Genomic DNA, 23,756 nt, shown 5'->3' with positions numbered 1-23,756 from the left:
CAAGCCAGACAATGCAAGGCAACAGTTTTAGTAAGATTTTTTTCCAACTTAACTGGCTACCTTTATAAGTGAATTCTGTGGTCATTTGAAATGGTATGTGAGAGACGAAAAATTGCAGTGTTGAGGAGTACTAAATTTAGCAGTTGAGATTCAAGTCTTGGATGAGCAGAGTACTAGAGAAAGTCAGTCTTATAAAATTTTATTTTTTATCATTTGAGTATAAATGCAGGTTAATTTTTGTGACTAGTTTGTCATATCTTTAAGTGTATTCTTTTTAAAGTAGGAGGCATCTTGGATATCAATAATTGCAAATGGCTGCCTTATACTAGTACAGAACACTGTATTCACTGCTGATATCCAAAATACACAAGGGGTTACTATACTTACTTTTTCTGGAATTTATTACCATATCTTTCTTTGATTTAGTTGACCTTTCATAAAAACATGGCGCTAAGTTTTGTATCTTTCTGTCCCATCAATTGAGATTATTCCGTCTTGTTCTGCCCTCACTGGTCCTCTCGGTGAGTGGTGGTTGATGGGTAGCACGACAGGTTGTATCTTACAAGCTACTTATTATTAAGCGTGTCTTTATTTTTTTATGACGTTAGTCATGTGTTGCCCTCCTCAACAACATGAATATTGAGCTGTGTAGTAAATCTTTCTGTTTAAGGTACGTTGTGCACCTTTCTATTTTATCTCTAATTATGGCATGTGTGCAATACATCATTTTAATTTGACAAGCTAGCATGACATTCTCAACAGCATTAAGCAATCTATTCTTACACTAGACAAAAAATGACAGAAACAGTACAGTATTATGCTCAAGGGACACACGAAGCCGGTAAAATGTCGGACAGGATTTGAGGAAGAAGAGAGATACGATGGCTTATTGTTGTATTACTTTGCGATTGAATTGGAGTTTGGAAAAGAGGCCGTTTTACATCATTAGCGTCAAGGCTTTACTACAAGATCTTTACTAAAAGTTTACATTTGCACTAGAAACTTTACTTCCTTCTCATTCATTGATAGTACTAGAGGTTTAGTTGTTGTGTTACATTTGATATAGTTGAGTGACTTTATATAGTCTGGAGTACACTTTAAATTGAAAGATGCCAAATCTATATATACAAGAGCTAGTTAAGTATCAATATATATTGCACAATTTGCATCTTATTCCAGTATAAACTCCTATAAATATTAAAAAACAAACCACCCATTATTTAATCTGTTCGAAATGAATTTATACAAAATTGTTGTTGCTCTTTCGTATTCATCTTTTGAGGTTCAATGAGACATGTGTTGGTTGCTTCAGAGTTTATAGTGGAATGAGTTATAACTGTGAGTTATAACACCAAAGTGTTAGCAGTACACTTGTTGTCTTTACCTCTGCACCAATTTAAAATGATAGAAAGCAATATTTTGCCATGCACTATGGAATCCAATTGTATTTTTTCAGCTCGTGTATAAATAAAACTTCTGAAAAAGTTACAATGTTTCCAGAAAGTTATTTTTGATTTGGTGTCAGGAATTTAAAATAGATGTTACGCAGTAATTTAAGACCACATTTGATTAGAATCTTATAGAACTATGAATCATTTGATGAAGCACATACCTCTGCCAATGCTGAGGGCGCCCTCACTGGTGGGAACTCGATGGCTGATGGTAATTCCATGGCTTCATGAACTCCAGATCCTAAATCACATTGCCACCAAAATCTACTATTGGTCCTCTCAAAAATATCTGTGTACTTGCCTAACTACCTTAACTGTTGTTGTCTTTGTCATATAATATTATATATATATATATATATATATATATCATGATTTAAATATCACTTGAAATGTTTGATTAAAATGGAAATGAAGATAACCAAAATTTGGCTTTTTGACCTTGAAGACTGTCAAAAGGTCAAGGTCTTAAATGAAAGCTCCTATTTGATCATATGGGTGGATGATCACTTGAATGGAGTCACTACTTATTACACTTCCAAAGTTATGATGCATATTGTGAAATTGACGTGCAAATGTCTCAAATAGCATTTTACTATTGTGTCACATTTGGTTGAAATTGCTCTGTGCATGCCAGAGATATTAGGGCATATGCACACACAGATGGAACCCAATGTAGTAGCCCCTTCTGGGGCTACTACATTGTTGGGGGTTAAAAACCAGCAGAAATACTTTGACTGTAGGTCACTTGTTTGTTTGCAAATGTTATAAGTGTGTAAGGGGGGGGGGGGGGGTTCTGTATGGTTAGGCAATTGATAATATAATTCACAATTTCCAGTCTGTGGTTAGCCCAGAGACTACTCCACACAAAGCTATGGCATGCACAGAAAGTTGTGCTAAATCCAATTGGCCATAGATATAGACCTATGATGTAATTGCTTCTTTGGTGTGGAGAGCTTCTTGGGATAGTAACGCCAAGAGAAGTCTGCGCTAGTTTGTGGTTGGCGCTAAGTTATTCCTAAACAGAATTTTGATTACAGCGTAAAAGGTACAGTTTCCCTATGGCCTGTACATTTGAATAAAACTGCACCACAGAGATGACAACTCAAATGTGTAACACTAACATTCCTCACGACACATTTAAGAAAACTTCATGAAATTTTATTCTGTTCTGGAAAGATCCGGTCTGATTTAACAAAAGTGAACATGATTCAAAGTACAAATGTATATTTGTATAACCAAATCTTATAAAAAACATTTTGTGTCCAAAACTTTGCTCAGACCTGCTGAAATAAATATATGAATATAAAGACTCGATTTCTCATGTGATTCCAGTACAGATTAATATCATAAACACGAAATAATCTTGCAAATTAACATAATTGATATTGATATAGTGATCTCACATTGGGAACTGGGCATCGACATAACTGCAAATCATTGGTCTCATGTGTTGGTGTTTATCAAATAAACTTCATCCGAATGAGGGAAATACATTAAAGTGGCTATTTGGATGAGGATTTGGTATTTAGTTTGAATTTTTAATTTATGAAACAATTTTATCATTCTTCCTACTTGAAAAATCAATATGAAACAATAATGACCAAGTCTGTGTTTGTAACTCAATACATTGCAAAAAACCAAAAGATGTGTAAAAAATTTAAACATTTTAGACATTTATTATGATTTTGCAATTACCGGGTAATAGAGTTACAGCAAAGGATTTGGCATATGTTGTTTCACATTGATTTTTCAAGTAAGGAAGCCATGATAAATTGGCTTTATAAAAAAAATCCAAAATAAATTTCCAATCCTCATCCATATGGTCACTTTAATCTGATGTAGTGGTTGGCAATTTGTTTGCTATTGCCCTTGTTTTTTGCTTGAATAATTCTTTGTATTTAATACATCTTATGTTTTAGTCTTGGTTGTCATCACTACATCTGACAATTTCCTTTACTGGTAAAGTTCAAAGGTGACCATGTTCAGGGCTCTATTTAAAGTTACACAAGCTGAGTTTATAAACCTTTTGCTCAAGTGAAAATACTTACATAAAACCTTGGTTAAACTATTATGAATATTATATCAATGTCTATGCATGCCTTCTATGATATTATAATTATCTCGTGGCACTGTTAGAACAGTTTATTGCGCAGTATGGATTCTTTGACATTATTTTCATATGTATGACAAATAATATCGATCATCGGATAATTTATATGTTATATCACAATACCAGATTTGAGTTCAGTCAATAAGTAGTGACTTTTAAATATGCAGTACAAATCTCGCCCAAAAACGTATAAACTCAGTTTGTGCCCCTTTAACCGTTGAGAATGTCTTACTGCTGTTAATTGGTTTTGACTGGCTATGTGTACATGTGAGTTGAATGTTACTAGTAATGAGAATCGATCACATGTAGGAGAGGTGACCCAAGTTGATAATATGCATAAAACAAATGACGATACAAGGAAAAACGAAGCTAATAGATCAAACTGAACAACTATCGGAAAATACATGCAGTACTGTACTTCACATCCTCATGAAACCTGAGGACTCGTTACGACACTGTCTGAGAAGACATCTTTCAAGAATGTGTACATCACAAGTATTTCCAGATCACTCAACACTTAAATTTTCTGCCTAATTCTTCATAAGTGTGAATGTAGATACCCTGTTGTTTTTCGTACGAAAAACATATATGGTAGAGCTTCAAAAAAGTTGGCCCTGAACAAAAGAATAATCCTATGTAATCTTTATAGCTCTACTGATAAGATGAGAACCTGGGATTGAATCCCTGGCCTTTAAACATCATTAAGATGTATAAAACTGAACAATATATGTCAACTCGAGGCGTCTTGAAATGTTTGTTCAAAATAAGCACTGACGTCCGACTTTGCCTCAGCACAAATTAACTCTTGGAGAGCAAAAATCTACATCTGCTTGAGTCGTGTATCAAACTTGCAAATACTAATGGAACAATAAAATTTACCCATCAAAAAGAAGGGATGTAAAATTAGGATCACATGGCAAAATACCACTGACTGAAACCCAATATATAATGCATAAATACAAAGAATATTAAAACAAAGGAATGGAATTAGCATAGGATAGGTATTTGTAACAACACTGACCAAAATAATTACGTAAAATCCTTCAGTTCTAAAAAGACATAGAATAAGGAGCAGACTTTGGTAGTATGAAGATTTGCGATACAATCCACTCAAATAGGTTCAATAACACTACAACCCGTGATACTCAAGTACTGTGATTCCACTTTGTCACAGTTTGTGTCACACTTGTTTATAGTGTTCATAGCACTCAGACAGTATGCTTTTACACTTGATATAAGTGTGGCACACAGTGACATCACCTCACTTCGGTGTTACAGGTTGTATCTTTATGTAAACTTGTACAACCTTTTATAGCTTAAAGTGGCACAAGCTGAGTTTATATGTGTTACAGTGTACTTATTACTGCATATTTAAAAGGTACTCACATTATTGAACCTACTGAAGCACACCTAAACCATCACTTGTAATTTACTGAAATCAAACCTGATATACGATCTGATAACGTAATTTATCCTACATATTAAAAAAAAATTCAGGAAACCCTTACTATGCAATCAACTGTTCTAAAAATGCCAGAAGACAATCATAGTGTTATGGAAGACATGCATCGACATTACCATTATACAGGAATGTGGTGTATATTTTCACTTGAGTCAATAGCTTATAAACTCAGCTTGTGCCACTTTTAAGAATCAATACTAAATGTGGGAGTAAAATACAAAAAAAAATGGTTGGGTCATTATCCAAGTAGGGTTAAATGCCAATCTGATTAAAATCAAATGTAGTGAACTCGGCGTGATTTCTTTATTTAGCTCTTAGCCTTATGTTTATTGTTGTTTGTTCTTTTTTTGTTCTGTGAGTTACCTCTACCTACATCTGACACAATAACATTGGTGTCCTCGAGCCAAATGAGAGTGCCGAGTGTGATTACTCAACGAATGAAACACGTAATGCGCCGAAACATATGGGTACAGTACTTCAGAGTGCTCTGTTTGAAAAGTGCTTGAGCACCACAGAGCGCAGACAATGATATTATCATTATTATTTGATGGTTATCTTCCTTTCACTATTGAACATCAAATGTTATATTGTAAGACGGATTCTGGTTTGCTATAGATAGGTACGAGATCAGTCCGAGAACACCTATGGTATTGTGTCAGATATAGGTATCAGGCACTCACAGAACAAACGACAATAAACGTAAGAGCTAAATAAAGAAATCGCGCCAAGTTCACTACATTGGATTTTAATCAGATTGGGTTAATGCAAAAAATACATGCAAGGAAAGTTTAAAAAGAGAATAAACTTTGGATGTAAATTTCGCTTGTAATATTCCCCCTTTGTATGGATGAAAGTAAAGTAAGTATTAAAGTCATTGTCTATTGTCCCTCCAATGCCCTGAGAAAGACTGCCATGGAATCAACAACACACTTGCTTGTTCCTTGAAGCTTTCCATTTCAAGACATTGCATATCCCTAACATGTGACATATCTATCAAATTTCATTTTCTTTAAAAGTCTTAAAAAAAGATGTCATTTCATGCTTCTCGACTAAAAATTATTTCAGAAAAACATTTGCACTGTTCTTGATTAGAATGTACAAACAACAAATTGTAACCAATGTTATGAAGATTTAGCTCCCAATCTGCTGAAGACACCAGAACTGCTGGTTGCCTTGCCAGCAGACGCTTGTCGTAGACTTCCTACGTGGGCTGCGATGGTTATACTAGAGACTTTAGTAGATGGTTGTATACCACCCATTCTTACTATCTTCTTGCCTGCTACTTTCTTTGCTATTACCTTTGTGGTAGTTGGAGTTGTTGACGTTACTTCAGCCTTTTGGGTCCCTAACCTATCCCTAACACTTGACAACTTAGGTTTGGTTAATATTGCTGTTACTGTACTAGTCTCTGTTTGATAAATTGGCAGGCCAAGTCTACCTAGAACAGCACCAGGATTTTTTTCTTTCCTCGTTATTTCTTTCCTCACAGCTTGTTTCTTTGATAGCTGTACAAGAAGTCCAGTCTTTTTTGTAGCTGTACTTTGTTGTTGCGCTACAGCTGTACTCTTTGTCTGGGTTCCCAAACGTTTGACTACTCCAGTACCTTTCTTTATAGTAAGTTTTTTCATCGTTACAGTTTCAGCGTTTTTAGCACCCAGTCTGTCCTTGATGTTTATTCCTGATGCAGGATTTGCCTTCTTCACAGATTTCAGAGATGAGAAGACATCACTTGTTGAGGAAGCTTCGGCTTTTTGTGGACCCAGCCTTTCCTGTATACTAGTTGTTTTCTCAGTATTTGAAATAGTTCTTGTTATTTTCACCGGTGCGCCAGTACTTGATGTAGCTTCAGATTTTTGTGTACCGAGCCTGGGTGCAGAACCACTTCTCTGTGGACCTAGTCTGTCCAGTATGCTCATCTTTGTCGTTGACATCTGGGGTGGAGCCTTACTTTCTCCCACTTTGGCTCCAAGTCGACTTTGCAAAGGTGATGGTTTGGCACCGCCTAATATGACAGTTACAGTCTGCTGGCCTGGGTTCATGGATTCCATACCAGGTTTCAGTACTCCACAGTACTCAAGCACAGAACCATCGTCTGATGATACTGAGACTGTCTTCTGTCTTTTGACATCTCCCAATCTCTTGAATACAGAACTGGTATCCTTGAAAGTAAACATGAAATAAAACACTTTGTTATCAAACACTGTAAACATATGGTGCAATACTACTTTGGGTTTGGTTTGCCAATTAAAATTTCGTGAGAATTAGAACAACTTTAGCATGTATGTATGCATGTATGTATGTATGTATGTATGTATGTATGTATGTATGTATGTGTATGTATATATGTATGTATGTACATATGTGTGTATGTATGTATGTATGTATGTATGTATGTATGTATTTATGTATGTATGTGTATGTATGTATGTATGTATGTATTTATGTATGTATGTATGTGTGTGTATGTATGTATGTATGTATGTATGTATGTATGTATGTATGTATGTATGTCATTACACCTCAATCATATGTTCAGAGGTGCATGTACATGTAGTGGCAAAATGATTATGCTTGAAAGAACCCTTGCATCATCTTTTTGTTCATTTATCTACGCATCAACAACATCATTACTGATTAGGCAGCTGCTCACAGATAAAATCACATCAATAATCAAGGATCCTACATCTTTGGGTGAAATCTGTCTATGTAAGTTGTTTATACATTATAACTACATGTAATGGTCATCCTTGTTAGCTGAGGTGAGAGCTCTGTTTTCACTTCAATCTACACGACATGTAACTTTAGAGTTATTATACGATTTGAGATATTGTCGCGAAATACACCAGCCACCAATGCCAAGTTTTCAGACAAAAGAATAGGTTCGTGATCTGTACCAAAGAGCAGTCCTACAAGAATTTCAGTCTTGTTGAACCTTCACCAAAGGTGTGGGCTTAAGATCTTAGTCGAATGAGTTGATGTGAGGCAATTTCCTCACTGCTCAGATGTCTTTGGTCAGCATGATTGGACATCCATTATAGCAAGAGACTAGAGAGAGAAGATGCTAGCATGTCATACATGTAAGTTGAACCTGATTGGGCAATCCCAGTCACATGACAGTTGCATGGTAACCAAGTAAACCACACGGTATAGTGGGTTATCACAAATGACTAAACTCAGTATTTAGTCAATTCTATGCATGACAATATGAAGAAATGTTAAACTATCATGAATGACATCTTCAAACACCAGAATGTTGAAATAACTGTACACAGAACTTACCATGTCTTTATCAAGTCCAGTTACTGTAACCTGAGTATCACTTGCACCACGTTTCACTCCTTTGCTACTATTGCCTCCAGTAGTGGCAAGATTTCCACCAGCAAGTTTACCTCCTCCCAATCTAGCAAAGACTGATTTCTTAGCATCACTCTCTTTCTGAGCTGAATGAAGATTTAGGAAATGGATGAATGTTAGTAGTATTTACAAAATCTTTCAGACTGTATTGGATGATTTTAGACATAGATGAAATTGACATTATGGAATTTAACCAGTGTTCTGCCCAGGATAGATTGCAAGGATGGTTGCCATGGCGGCACTTTACTTCCCGTCTATGTGTACCTCAGGGGATATACATGGTATAGGCTATTTGGTTAATCATAGAGCACTGCTGCTTTCCTCAATGTCAGAACAATGCGAACAACATCCCTAATTTACACTTCTACAGAATACCAAGGGACACATATGAGGTGATGATACCCGTAATTTGAGCAAGGACGCTGTATTCTCACTTTCCTGTTTGCAGTCTGATATGGTCTATTGCATAATGATTTACATAATGATTTACACACATGGATGGCATAGTGATTTGCATAATTGTCAATTTTCAACACTGAAACATACTGATAGTAGTTTTTTAGTACTCAGACATGTTTATATTTAACACATACACATATGGCCACTGGGCTCAGCCATTTCTCTTCAAGTGAAAGTATTATTATGATTTTGTCATTCAAAGATTACTAAAGCTCAAGGATGGTAGGTAGAACACTTTTGAAGCATGGCAGGAACCTGCCAAGCATGGTGGCCTGGGTGGCAAGAACAATGTCAGCAGTTGATGCTTTGCTTTTTCTCTAGAAGGGCAAAACAATGTTAAACTGCTCTTTGCTGATGAAATCATTTACTCCAATGTTGTACAGGCAAGTGACTATAAACGCTTCTTTGTCACTTTGACATTTTTTATAAATCATATGTGTACAAATACATAAATTTATACTACCTACCTTTCTGCTGTACATCTGGTTCTGGGCTGATCTTTCTAGCTTTCTTGATAGGTTTCACTTCAACTTGTTTAATTTGTGAGATATCCAGTGCTGACTTAGACCCTTAGATAAAAGTAATGTGAAACCAGACAGTAATTGATACCGGTTATTCGCCAATCATTTTGAAGGTGACAGCTTGGGTGACACATCATCATACAACTTTATAGCAGAGGTCACCCAAAAGCATTTGGCAATATACAATGATACATGTACACCATATACACGCTGAATCAGCCCAAGCCTATATACATGTACACAGTCACTACAAGCCATAAACTGCCAAATGCATGAATTTACTTTGATATTGCAGCTATGAACATGATAGTGAGCTGATGATATAGCTTGATTCTTGAGATTCACATAGCTCACCTGTTTTAGGCACTGCTCCAAGTCTAGCTGCCATTTCTGTTGTTACTTTTACTGTTGGCTCTGGCTCAATATCTATACCTTCCTTACGCAAATAATGTTCCAACATACGACTCCCAGCTACAACCAAATTAACCACACAAATTTTAAAAACACTAACACCAACACTTAACATGCGAAATGCTCCAAAGCAAAACAATTCCAGATTTAAATGTGATGTGAGGTATATACCAGTGTTTATGACAACAAATACATGTACAGATACATATATTTACCAAGCTACTCCCACAATTTTATCAGGGACCTCTTACTGACATACTACTCTGGCAATCGAAATCTCAGTTTACAAAGATAGACACAAACTAAAACTATTGTTGTGACATGTAAGCTATTGAATGGACATTGGTTTAAAGTGTCCTCACAGTAGGGTGTCATTTCTGATGATATCTGTGATCTTCCAATTAATGTACAGTTTTGATGATTTCCCTTATGTTTACACGATCTTGATCACAGGGTAATTAAATTTGCACAACAGTGGCACTATCATAACCCACTTGTGTGAAAACTACCACATTGAATGATAGCCTGTGTCAATCTTAGCAAACCAAAACCTCAATTGCCGGAGTAGTATTTTATGATGAACCGTAAACCAATAACACACTTCAACAGGTGTGTGAGTTTACTTACAATGTAAACAAAAATTCTTTGAAGTTCTAAAACCCAATAAACACACAGTTTACTTAACACAAACACAGATATTGATTTTCAAATCATGGCAGAATGTTGGATACTACGATAATATTCACAATTAACATATACAAATAATACATACGTGTCGTTTGTCTTTTTATTTCAACCTTGCCATCTGGTGTTGAAGGGAGTGCAGATAGGGCAGGCTTTTCCCTTTCTTCCTGTAATATTGAAATATCAAAATTCAAATTATAACTATAAAGCTTGTACTTGCTAATATTGAACTTGGCCAACTTGAGACATGATTTATATAGTGTACATGTGTATGACGTTTTTTAAAGACAGAGAAATTTTAAAAAAAAAAAAAAAAAAAAAAAGACAGAAACTCATAATGATATCTGAGGTTTAACACAGTGCAGATTGTTTCTTTTTTTGTTCCATGATTTTGCATATCTTGTTATGTGGACACTTTGAACAGTGGCCCAGGCAGCCTTTCCAATCCATGTACAAAATGTTGTAATTATAACGTATTCAATGAAAACATTTGCATTTTCAATATCATGGCAATGTTTTGAATAAATGAAACAGATAGTGATACAATATACAAGTTTCACGATAAAAAGAATGAGGGGATCCAAATGTAGTCGAAAGATTTGCCTATCTGGCTCAACAGTCTAGTGAGCAACAAGCCAGGTATCCAAGCCTTTGGACTAATCCAAAAGCAATATATGTAACAGAGATTATTTACACTGGTGCATGTGCATACCAGTGGTATTTGAACTACAGTGCACTGTCGAAAACATTATATTGCATACCTCCATGCAAATGATATGTAGATGATGGCACAATCGTTCGTCCAACACAACACATGTGATCACAGTAATTTTTATGGAAAATTGCCATTTACGATAAACATAAGTAATAATAACAGAACCCCATGTCACATGAGTTCCAGTGTGTTTACTCAGGAGTATTTGCACTCATGCTTGCAGTGTTTTGTACTGCAATTTATCTGGTTACACTTGTGAAGTACGGCCACAGAGAACACTGCAAGCACTCATGCAAATACCTCAAGTACATGTATGCCACACTTACATTCACACGTCATGTGGTTGCATCATATAATTCTATAACTTACCCTGGCATGAACACTCTTGCCATGTTTCAATATACTGATAATATCTCCCATGACTGATATCCCCATATCTTTCAGATATTCTTTGGACAGATCTATCAGCATGGATCTTTTGATTCTATTGTCGATAAATGTGACTGCATATGTAGATGCTGGTCCTGGTGGTATTCCAGCCCCAGTAAAGAACTTTATCCACGCTGACATATCTGCAAGATAGAATTACAATTTACATGATGCAGTGATTCATTTTCTAAATTCTATGAACATCATATGATGAAACTATCCAATTACCTACATGTACTTTATACCATTACATGTATATAGTGCCATCATTACCAGTGACTCAAACGATAGCGCCATTGAATTGTGTTAAACTAAATATCATAAGTGAGCATAATCCTTTGCAATAACATACTTCCAGGGTACATACGAATCAAGGTGGTTTGCTTGCTGTTACATGTTATGTTGGCAATTCGAAAATTGTGTTCTTCACCTTTATTGATTTTAAAGGGTTTTATCTGTTAGACCTTATATGGGCATGGATTCCAGGACATCTACAATATTTCACTATTGCCATACTATATCTATATACAATGTGAAGTCAATGTTTTCATAAAATGTAGCTGTACATTCAAGATTGTACATTGTGTAATGACTAATGTCCTTGACATTTTGCTCCCAACGTGGGGAGTGCATGGAAACAACCATCACACAGGGAGTAACAAGTTTAAATTGATTTAAAACCTAATACACCACGAGTCGGAAATAACGTGTACTATATATACAATTCTTTTTTCAGTACAGATGAAAGCCAACTAAGGATGTATATGTCACGTTTTCACTTTTAATTTAAACAACAGAAAGAAAACACTCGTGGAATTAGTCCTGCTTACATGACGGTGTACGAGTCTGTATTACTGACTTGACTCTAAACACCTAGTCCTGCTTACATGACGGTGTACGAGTCTGTATTACTGACTTGACTCTAAGGACAATTGTCAGAATCGAGTCCCGAATTCCTCCGTATGCAAGCAGGACTATCGTGGAATGTGATCATATCATATTCTATTCCAAGACTGGCACATTCTTCAGTCAGTGTACGTCTGTAATCTCTCGAGTAAAATCTACTGTATGGCTGATACACCAGGCACGATCTGTATTGTAGGCTGTTTCTTCAAGAATAAAACTGTTGGTATAACGATTTACATGCAACAACAGCGGGCAAATTTCGGTTTGATAAAATAAATCATGTATATCGTTTACGTTATGGAGGGATGCCCCGAGCTAGCGAGCTGTAAGTTTCCTTGTAAATAAACACCCCGAATACGTGGATGCACTTCGATCTACCCGTCTGTCTTCCCAAGAAGAATCACTATCAATATACCAATTAATTGAAACAGATTAATCTGGTAAATCCGGCGAAAATGTTGGAAGTACTTACCTTTACTTTCAGCCATTCTGCTTGTTTGGTACGCGAAGCCGGAGATATCTCGCGAGATATCGTTACAAACGATATTCTATTAGGTCAAAGGTTAATGAATGGCGGCCTCCTTGAAACATTGACGAAGAATCGCACGAATTCATAGCATTTACGTACTTTCAATGATACATTGAGGTGTAAACTGTCATAGATAAACGTCCTAAGGACAGTAGCATTTGATTATCTTAGATAGCCGCCTAATCGGGCTTGGGGATCCGTTTTGTGCGAAAACAAAAGTCTCAAGGACAAGATATAACAAGTCATATAATTCTTCGTACGATATCGGTTGTAATAGTAATGATTATGTGATTATAATTTTCAACGACCTCGAAGTATGGCTACAAACAAAACTGTAGACTGGGACCAATTCATCCATGGTGAGTAAGAATGTGTGAGGAATTAATGTTTTTGTTTGTTTGTTTGTTTGTTTGTTTGTTTGTTTGTTTTTGTTGGTTGGTTGTTCTTAAGTAGCTCTATATTAGTAATTACATGGATGATAAATCGGTTGTTAAAAAACTTTATTTAATTTATTTATTTATTGCATCCCCTTTGTATCTGGGGCTCACTTTTAAGAGCAGCACTAACAAAAAATAAAAAAAATACACAATTAAAAAAGACGAGTAAAAACATATACAGGAACAAACATAACAAAGTAAACCAAAGTGAGGTAAGAAGATTGATAAAACAAAAATAAAAAATATATGCTTCAAATGTTAGTTGTCAGAAAATGTAACTGTTGTACGTATACACACACATCTAACTATAATATTGTACTTGAAAAAATCCATAATGTGATGAAACGTTACATAAAGCAAGTCCTTGTTTGTCATAATAATTGCAAAAAAAAAAAAAAATTAAAATGTGTAAACACAAAGCAACACTTAATTTTCATCGTAGAGAATCTTCTGCAGCATGACATAGTGAATGGTGTAGTACTCATCACCGGACAGTGTCAGTGTGTTTATTCCTATGGTGAACTACAAGATTTGGATGAAGTAAGTTATATATCAACCTATCCATCATAATGTTACATTTGTATGAGTTGTATCAGTGATAGCCTTTCAGGGGTTTCATTAGAGAGTATAACCACCTACTCATTTCTCTGCCAACTTCTGCCGAGATGTTTTATAAAGAAATGACGTGAAATTTAGTGAACAGAGTGTGGGCCCATTCCCGATCAAATGCATCTCTTTCTTGAAAGACTCTTTGTGATCACCCATCAGTACTTTTTGTTCCATGTCATGTGAAGCATTGGAATTTTTTTTGGATTGTGTACTTGTCTTATTTGAAGGTGAATATCAGTAATTACAACATGTAGAGGTTGTCCCCTGGCTTTTCTACCCCATGACTCTGTATAAAATTGTAAATAACAGTGACTTTGTTACACACACACACACACACACACACACACACACACACACACACACACACACACACACACACACACACATATATATGAGATGAAACAGATTAAGTGTTGACATGCTGCTATTTTACACAACAAACATTCAATTCACATAGACCATCAAGCTTGGAACTGATCTATAGGTTTCTATCATCATAAGGTATGGGCAAGGACAAAGAACATCATTGTATTAACCTCACCACTTGGGGTACATTTTTAGCAGACATGTATTCCATAGTGGTACTAGCACATAATCTTATTTCTATTTTTTGTTTTTTTAATTTCCTTCAAGAATAATTGGAAACAGTTTGGAAATTTATTCAATTATTCTTCACCAGTTAAAGATCAACCATTATATGAAAAAGGTTTTACACTCCGTTTGGAGGACGAGGTGAAGAATTTCAAAATATACAAGAAGACAAACTGCAGGTGTGTGCTAATTACCTTTACTGTTTTGCTTGCCTTCTGCAGTACCTTTCATATCATTTGTCAAAGTTAGTATCACAAACTTTTACTGCTTCAAGTTTTTCAGACAGTACACATAATTGAACATTCTTTAGAATGAAACATTCAATTGTTTTGTTATGAAAAAATGACATTAGAAGATGTTGATCTACATCTAGGTGAAATGCATGGGATGACCTGTTTCTCATAATACCTTAAAAAATGATTGCTGATTACAAAAAAAAAGAAAAAGAAGAATTTAAAAATTAATGTGTGTACATGTTGATGATGCTGTCAACTCACAATCACACTTCTAACAGTCTGGTTGCCTTAGAAAGACTTTCAGACTGCTGAAATCACCTCATTCAACTTGACCACAACACTGCCCTCAAGAGGATCATTATAAAATGTTATCAAGTTAGTATAATTTAGTGGTTTTCACAAGCATGTACCCTAGATTAAGTTTTCATGGGTGAAATTATTTTCCAACCATCAATTTAATAACACTTTTGTGATCTCAATATTTCTTGTCATAATTTATTTCCTTCAAGGAGACATGAAAGTGACAACATTCTCAAACTTCTTTGCCGTATAGTTGTTTGGTGTGTTTTGCATAAATTAGTATAGATCAATATTTCCTTTTTAAAAATGTTTTTAAGGCATTCTGCCTTGTCGACCCTCTTTATGTTTCCAATTTCCACAGTGTGGTGGCGCCCTTTATATGTACTACCTTGCATGCTAACTGTTTTCAAATGACACTGGGAATCATTCAGTTCAGCGATTTATGTGTTTTCTTTTCAAGAAGTTTTCATTGTGTATTTCAACCATAGATGAAATGAGCCAAAACAAGTACAAAACTCTATAAGCTGATTCTTATATTGTGTAAATTATGTTTCTGTTATTTTTTTTTCAGTATCTATGCAACATCACAAGGAAACCAGCATGGTCTGATTGTTTGTAATCTTCCATATGGTATTTTGATCTGTTGCTATGGGCTACCACATACTGCAAGTACTGCTGTACAGCATGTAGAACAATTCTGTGATTTACTGAGATCATAGATGCATGGAATAACATACCAGTACCTAATGAAGACCGAGTGATTCCGCTGAAATTTACCCAGTACATGTATTAAATTATTAACTCTGTGAGTTCGGAACTACTACAAAACATGGCTAAATTACTGCTCTTCATAGGAAAAAAATCATACTTTGATTTTCCAAGACAATGAAATCGATAGAGATTTCTAAAAAGAAGTGTTTTTTTTTCTTCATAGTGAATGACATGTACATATAAACTGTATGCAGTGTATATTGTAATTTAAACTAAAAAAAAACCAGGAAATGGTTGCTATTTTGATGACCAAAAACTGAAATTTACGTGTAGTCTTGTCACAGTATGTTTCCACTGCTGCAGTTTTGTCCTTAAATACTACATATGCTAGAAGGATGCTATAGGCAGGATGGTCTGTTGCAAAATACACAACACTTTGTGACAAGATGCAAATGTTGTATACAGTGAAGGGCTTTTGTGACATGGTTGAGGCCTTAGTAACACTCCACACACAACATTACAATGTACACACAGGGCAGTTATCACACAAGGCAAAAGCTATGGAAATTTCAATTCTAGTGATGTTGGCATACATGCACAGTACTTCACAGACTGTAAGATACGCTGTGTCGTTCCACCACCAATGGCCTTACTCCATAAAAGGGTTGACCGATGCGTGAGGGCGCCCCAACATGGTGTACCTTACAGACTATTAAATACTTCATTGCAGCAAACTTTTTTGATGAACAGTCATCTGACCTATTGAAATTACAACTGCAACAAAGTGCAGTGTAAAATGGTATCTGAAGCCAAAAATTTGTCTGAACAATGAACAGTTTCAGCTAACGTAGCATGAGAAATGCAGTGTTTGTATAAAATCAAAGACTTTGTATGGCTCAGTGTTGAGAAGTTCAAAGAATTTTGTTGGGCACTGTTATGTTGTCGGCTATAGCTACAAGTATTGAAAGTACATGAGTTCATTATGAATGTCTGCAAAGATGAGAGACTAATGATAACATTTTCAGAAAGTTGACTTTGATTATAAATGCGTACTATATTTTACATCACACTGTATAAGAGAGTAATAAAGAGCATTCAGACAAGAGCTGACACGCCTGTCTTTAATAAGAAATATGAACATCTTTCGTACTTCACTTTCTACAACATAATTACTGCTGACATCAAACCATAGACAAACGGAACCTGTTACAAACAGGGAAAGTAAACAACTGAATTGAATTAATAACACTTGGCACAGCATGTTGAAATTACAGAGAATTATATTACATTTCATCATTGATAAGAACTGTGTTGTATTGCCTCTACATAATAGTTCATGTTCACAAACAAATTTTCAGGTCCCCTGGCAATTTATGTACACATAAAGAGGCCATAAAGCTGTCCTTATCAAACCATGAAATAGAATACAAGTCTTTATAGTTCCAACATGCTGTGCCAATTCATTTGTTTACTTTACCTGTTTGTAATTCATCCAAGGTCTGATGTCAGCAGTTGTATATATTTATTTCCATTTATCCACTCTCTTATTCAAGTGGTACAAGCTATGTTTATAATTTATTTTTTTTTTTACGCAAGTGAAAATGCATACATAAAGGTTTGATTAAACTACTCTAGTACAGTCCTAATGTCGATATGCATGCCTTCTTTGACATTATGATCGTCTTTTAGTATTGTTAGAACAGTTGATTGCATAGTAGTGGCTTTCCTTGACATTCTTATTATACATGTATGTATGATAAATGACGTCATGAGATCGATTATAACTCATATGTTACACGTAATACCATGTATGAGTTCAGTGAATTGCAATTGATGATTTTAGTTATGCTTCAGTAGGCAAAATACTATTATTGCCGCAGCAAAAATTATCCCTCAAAACATATCAACTCAGCTTGTGCCACTTTAAGTAGCCAATGCTTCTTTGGAACGAGGCCGAGACATTCACACTCTCACCATGAACAAATGACAAATGACATCTCTGGACTGACAATTGGTATATATGTTTATTTTAAAACTAATTTTTACGCATTATTATTATTATTATTATTGACAATGATGAACATTCAAAAATACATCAGATAAATAGACATTTTTTCATTTGCTGTCCATCCATCAGCAAAGTGTATTTCATGTAAGAAAGTCTGCAAAAAATTACGTCAATCAGTGGCTTTTTTGTATCTTAGTACTAAAAGGAAGAGTGCAGTGTAGTAATACCACAGTATGGAAATATGAACAATACAAGTACAAGGTGTCCTTACAAGTGCACCTAACACTTCACAGTCCTGTTTTCAAAACCTGGTCAGAAAAGTTATCATTGTATGCCAAGTTGTGCTTTGCTTTTCTTTGAAATGAAGACACCATGTCTAAAAGATAGGATATCAAAAGTTGTATAATTCTAATTGCAATATGTACGTATATACATGTCTAAACATCTTTTCAATTTTATGTATCATCTGTTACTACTGCGGAAATCATGCTATAGACAAACTAAAAACTACTACTGTTGCGCAACATGATCATATAAGCTATCCATGGTCGTTGATGGAATTACACTTACAGGAGGGTGGCATTTCTGATCGCAAGATTTCTCAAGTGGTGGCACACTCGTTGTCATTCAGTGTTTACAGACTACCTTGATTTTCTACATGACCAAGGTACCACTATCACCAACATGTGTATTTTACCACATGCAACAACAATGTCAGTTTGTGTCTATCTTAGTTTCCATAGTAGTATATCAACAATAATTTTAGTTTGTGCTTAGTTTGCCGATAGCTTGATTTCCATAGTAGAATAACACATTTTAGTTTGTGCTATCTTAGTTTGTCGATAGCTTGATTTCCATAGTAGTATATCAACAATTGTTTTAGTTTGTGCTATCTTAGTTTGTCGATAGCTTGATTTCCATAGTAGTAAATCATGGCACAAAGAAGCAGTCATTTAACCAGCATGTTATGTCGTTGTATAAATTCATTGGGAGGAAAACAGTTGGTGTTTAGTAGAATTATAAATATAGGTGCATGTACACTAGCTGACATCTTGGAGTTGTAGTTTATCGAACATTCAAAAACAGAGATAAATGGTACACATAACACAAAAAAAGAAGTGACGGTTACTTACAAGAAATACAAAACCTATATACATTGTGAAGTATATGAGTTTGCAAAAGAACAAACAAAATCACAGATACATTACAATACACTAGTATACAAGTAAAACATAAAATGTTATCTGGTATGTATGGATAAGGTAGTGATATGGGTAGTTGGGTTTGGGTTTGCATTTGGAATGAATGGCATCATCACCCTGACTTTGAGATTTGATGACATTGAAGACAGAATTTTGGAAGCCTGGTGTAGAAATGCGCAAAGCTGAATGACATTACAAGTTATGAATAATAATAAAAAAATACATCGATGAAATGCATTATATTTACCAGTACACTTCAGGTTATACATACAAATCTTGGCACTTTTCTTTCTCTCATAAATTGTTTATTCACCATGGTTTACTTGTACTCACTCGAACAGTGACAAGGTAGGAGAATTTGTTGTCTGTTATTTTATTTTTATACAACATGCATGTCAAGTTATACTGGAGAGTGTAAGATATGGCACATCGTTTTCACCCATATTGGCCTTCTCTTAAAACAGCTGTGTTTCAATCCTGAGTCATCACATTAGTAAATGTATTATCTTAAATAAGGATTACATTTTATCATTTTTTTTTGTTCTGGTCCAACTTTTTTCTATAGATCTGCCACACATTTGGTTTTTCATACCTAATAATCCACATCCCAAGCATAGGTTTTTTCAGGCTTGTCATGTACATTTCGTGAACTTCAAGGCTATGTTTAAATCCCGGGTCATCACATTGGTGTCATCTTAGTAGGGATTAGTACACTAGGATTATTCTTTTGTTCTTGGCCTACTTTTTTTTTTATTGCTGCCAAAACATCTTGTTTTCATACACTAGATTTTAATCCTAATCTGAAGTGGCCCTTTAAAGGTATAAAACTGATGAGGGCGCTATTACAGACTTGTTACATTGCTGGAAGAGAAACTGTAGGATATATAAGAAGCTTGGGTACTCAAGTCAAGATACTGGGCATGGGGTAGGCATGTCTGTATATCAAGAATCATGTAATACTGTAACCAACCAATCAACCAATCAACCTAACAACTTTCTTTCATTCAACATATTTCAGTTAATTAAGTCAAGTGCTGTACTGTCGCTGCCGAATAAAATCATGCACAACTATATGCAAAGATGTAGACATTTCTGATGAAATTAAATCCATGCAAAGATAAGACTGCATATGACTGCATTTAAAGCAAGGAAAAGGCATCTCACAGAAGACCACTACCCTCAGGTGGCATTTCAAAGAAAAAGTTTTTTTAAGTTGATATCATTTGAGGAAAGCATTTACTATGATTAAGACATATCTTGGCTTGACCAAAAAAAGTTTAAAACTGCAGTGCTCTTCGCTGTATTTGATTTTTAAGAAGCATTTTGACCAGTAACTGCCTATTTCAGAAATTACCAGAAGGTATAAATGTATGGAATTTGCAACAACTCTTTCCAGCAACTGATAAAGTATACAATCGGTGTCAATTTTATTGGATAGAAGTTGCTATATAACTACCAACAAAGCAGAAAATACAACCATAGTGTTGCTTTTTTTTTGGAAGATCTTGTATACATGTATACCCAAACTGTATAATAACTTAAAAACTCTCTTGAAATATGTTGCACATCCATCCATACATGAAAGAAAGTACAAAATGACTCAAAGTAACTTACATAATGAAAGTAAAAGAACACATGTTAGTGTGTGAATACAAGATCATAGAAATAACATAAAACTAAACATTAAACAGTGGAAAGAAGTCTAACATCACAAAGTCATGGAACTTGCATCTGGTTCACACCTTAGTAGGCGAGATATATTGAAGCCGCCCTCTAGTGGTGGGAATAGGAAAGTTACGATGAACCAGATAGTCTAACATATTTGAATGTAAATGCAAATGTCTCTAGAAAGACTTCTTATGATTATTCAAAGGCTGGTCAACTCAACTGGAGGTAGGTCACGTTTGTGTGAAATTACCCTGACACAACCAGCTGTGTAGACCTGGTTTCTAAATAAAATCTAATATCATCAGACTTTCCAATTTTGAGAGATTTGATAATGAACACCCAAGTGCGTACTTGAAATCTTAGAGAACCTTGCGTACAGCTAACGAAGTGGGAATGATTAGCTACGGCATTTACAGTGATCAGAGCACAATTTTCCCAACCCCCCCTGGACATTCACAGTCTCACCAGTAACACAATCAATACTACCCCCCTATTGGATTGTTGGGAGTACGGCTAAGAGAGTAGGGTATGATAATCCTGATATTCATTTTTTTTTTTTTTTAAACATAGTTTAACAAGCAAATCTGAAAATGAATTAAAAAGTAATGCAACTAATCATTATCACGTTTCAAATTTTTCAATCCTTATCATTGTACACTCTGGACTCAAAGTATTAGTCATTTCTGAAACCGTGTGCAGCCTTGGAAAATTCCTCTCAAAAATGAAGTCTCTTGACGTTTCAGAGTAAAAAATCACTTGTGTAAAAATCAAATAGTTCACTTCTGTTGAACTGGAATTCAAAATAGTCATTGCTCTTACAATTAATATCTACACGCCCTACAACTACATCACCATGTTATTCTATGACTAAAATATACACATTAAGAAAAAAGCAGGCAAAAAAATCTGGATAAAATTATTTACTAATTTCATACACTTTTTTTTGGAAGTATCTCTTGATCTGGTATAGTCAGAAACAAGTTATCATTTTGTACATGAAATTTGAAGGCTGGTTTACATTGAAGGATCCTTTCATTAACCAATATAAACTTTTGATTTCAATTCATTCGGTCTTCGCAAGGGCACAGACTGATTCTTTTTCCAAACCTGTACTTTTCAAGCAGATGGGGTGCCGACAATAAATCAAATATCTGAGAGCCTATTAAAAATGGCTTCTTTGTGAAACATGTCTTTTTCAACTGGTGGGTGCCAGCAATATATCAAATATCAAATATCCAAGAGCTTAAAAACTGCTTCTTTGCAAAACATGTCTTTTACAAGTGGTGGGGGGGTACTGGCAATAAATCAAATATCTACGAGCCTAAAAAGTGCCTCTTTGCAAAACATGTCTTTTACAAGTGGTGGGGGGTACTGGCAATAAATCAAATATCTCAAAAGCCTAAAAATTCACTAATAGTCATACCTGTACATTTCATCTATCCCTGCATTCTATATATACACATTATACCAACACAGTTTGAAATCTGACGTCAGTAAGTACATACCTTTCCACTGTCATTACTCACAATTTAGAAATGAAGTCCTGTGTATCTAATATTTCAGAATACAATATTCCTGTACCATACCCACAGTGGTAGACTGGTTGATAAGGGGCAGTTTCTGTACTTTTTTTTATTTATTTCATTTACATGTAAACGTTTGTTTCTGCATTCTCAGCTCAGATGTGATGTTTCTCACATGAATACATAATCATTTTGCTTAGCTTTCAGTATTGCCTTCCTTCAAATTAAACTTTACAAGACTGTAGCAAATTATAGAAAATCACCTGGATATTTTTGTGAAGCATGAATTTTTGATGACAAAATTGAGATGTCTGAACACCAGTGAGTTATAATTGAGATTATTATCATTCCAGTCTCTGTCGAACTGGGAATGACTTGCTGGTTTTCTGAAAAGGTGCAGTTGAGTATGGAAGTAACCACTAGTTTTATCGCACTTATGTAAGTCTCACTAGAACTGTACCTGTTTAAAGATCTGTTCTTAAATATATACTGTATAAATGTCTATGAAGAGCCCAACAGAAGCTGGGATATGTAAATTCTACAAAACGGACCCAGTTCCCTGGGGTAAGAGTTGCGTTGCAAATATATTTCAGTTGGTGTTACACTACACTACCCCCCCCCCCCCCTTTTTCCGAATTTGTGGGTCCACTCTAACTATGAAAGTGAGGAATTCATTGACAGCATTGTGTACTACTACTCACTTTGATTGTCAATTTTACAAAAAAATTTGCTTTACAATTTCAATTAATCAGACTATACCGTTACCGCCATTTTCAACTGTAGTTGAGTTATTGATTTCTATTGCATCTGTATTTGGCACACCTGTAGGCGTTGTCAACATTGCACATTGCACGTCCACCTTACCAATCCTTTGTTCACCATGTAGTATCGACTCTTCCTGTCTGGATTTTTTGCATTCAGGATCAGCAATTTCATCGAGTCCATGTTTTTCAGTGCTGTCATAATCTGTGTGGCAACTCAGACCATTCTCTGCTTTCCCTTTCAGTTCATCTTTGGAAGTCTCGCCACTTTTTACAAAGTCTATCGTTTTTGAGACTTCTTTCATAATTTCTTGGCTTTTGTTGACGTCTCCAAGCAGTGAATGAATATGTGCAAGCAGGACATCAAAGAACATGGGAACGCCGTCATACCCTGCAAAAATTAAAACAATTTCAGTTCCCATCATTGTTTACAACTCATCCTTCCTTCCTGTGATTGTGTAAGAATCCGGAGCAAACACAAAACTTGTAAAGAACAAAAAAGGCTGCAGCTTTACAGTAATAATTTTTATCCTGTTCAAACAAATCTCAACTTTTATGTTGATACAAACACAGTACCATCACTGAATTTGTACACAACTCATTATACTGTGATTGTGTAAAAAAAAAAATTGGGGCAAACATAAAACCAGGGAAATTTTATGTTTTATACTGTAATGCT

The 23,756-nt window shown here is 35.2% G+C and overlaps 1 protein-coding gene across 1 annotated transcript in view; it reads right to left on the bottom strand.

Annotated features, from left to right (window-relative positions):
- Positions 1 to 17,935: 17,935 nt before the first annotated feature.
- LOC144448343 (inositol-tetrakisphosphate 1-kinase-like) overlaps positions 17,936 to 23,756 on the bottom strand; it is a 35,334-nt gene continuing 29,513 nt past the window's right edge. Inside the window, exon 10 of the mRNA XM_078138552.1 lies at positions 17,936 to 23,468. Within this exon, the coding sequence (XP_077994678.1) occupies positions 23,065 to 23,468 (404 nt within the window). The 3' untranslated portion in view covers positions 17,936 to 23,064. The remainder of the gene's footprint in view (positions 23,469 to 23,756) is intronic.

Source organism: Glandiceps talaboti, chromosome 2 (genome assembly GCF_964340395.1).
Source record: "Glandiceps talaboti chromosome 2, keGlaTala1.1, whole genome shotgun sequence".
NCBI lineage: Eukaryota > Metazoa > Hemichordata > Enteropneusta > Spengelidae > Glandiceps > Glandiceps talaboti.
The sequence above is the reverse complement of the archived record's forward strand: the minus strand, read 5'-3'. Positions and strand labels throughout refer to the sequence as shown.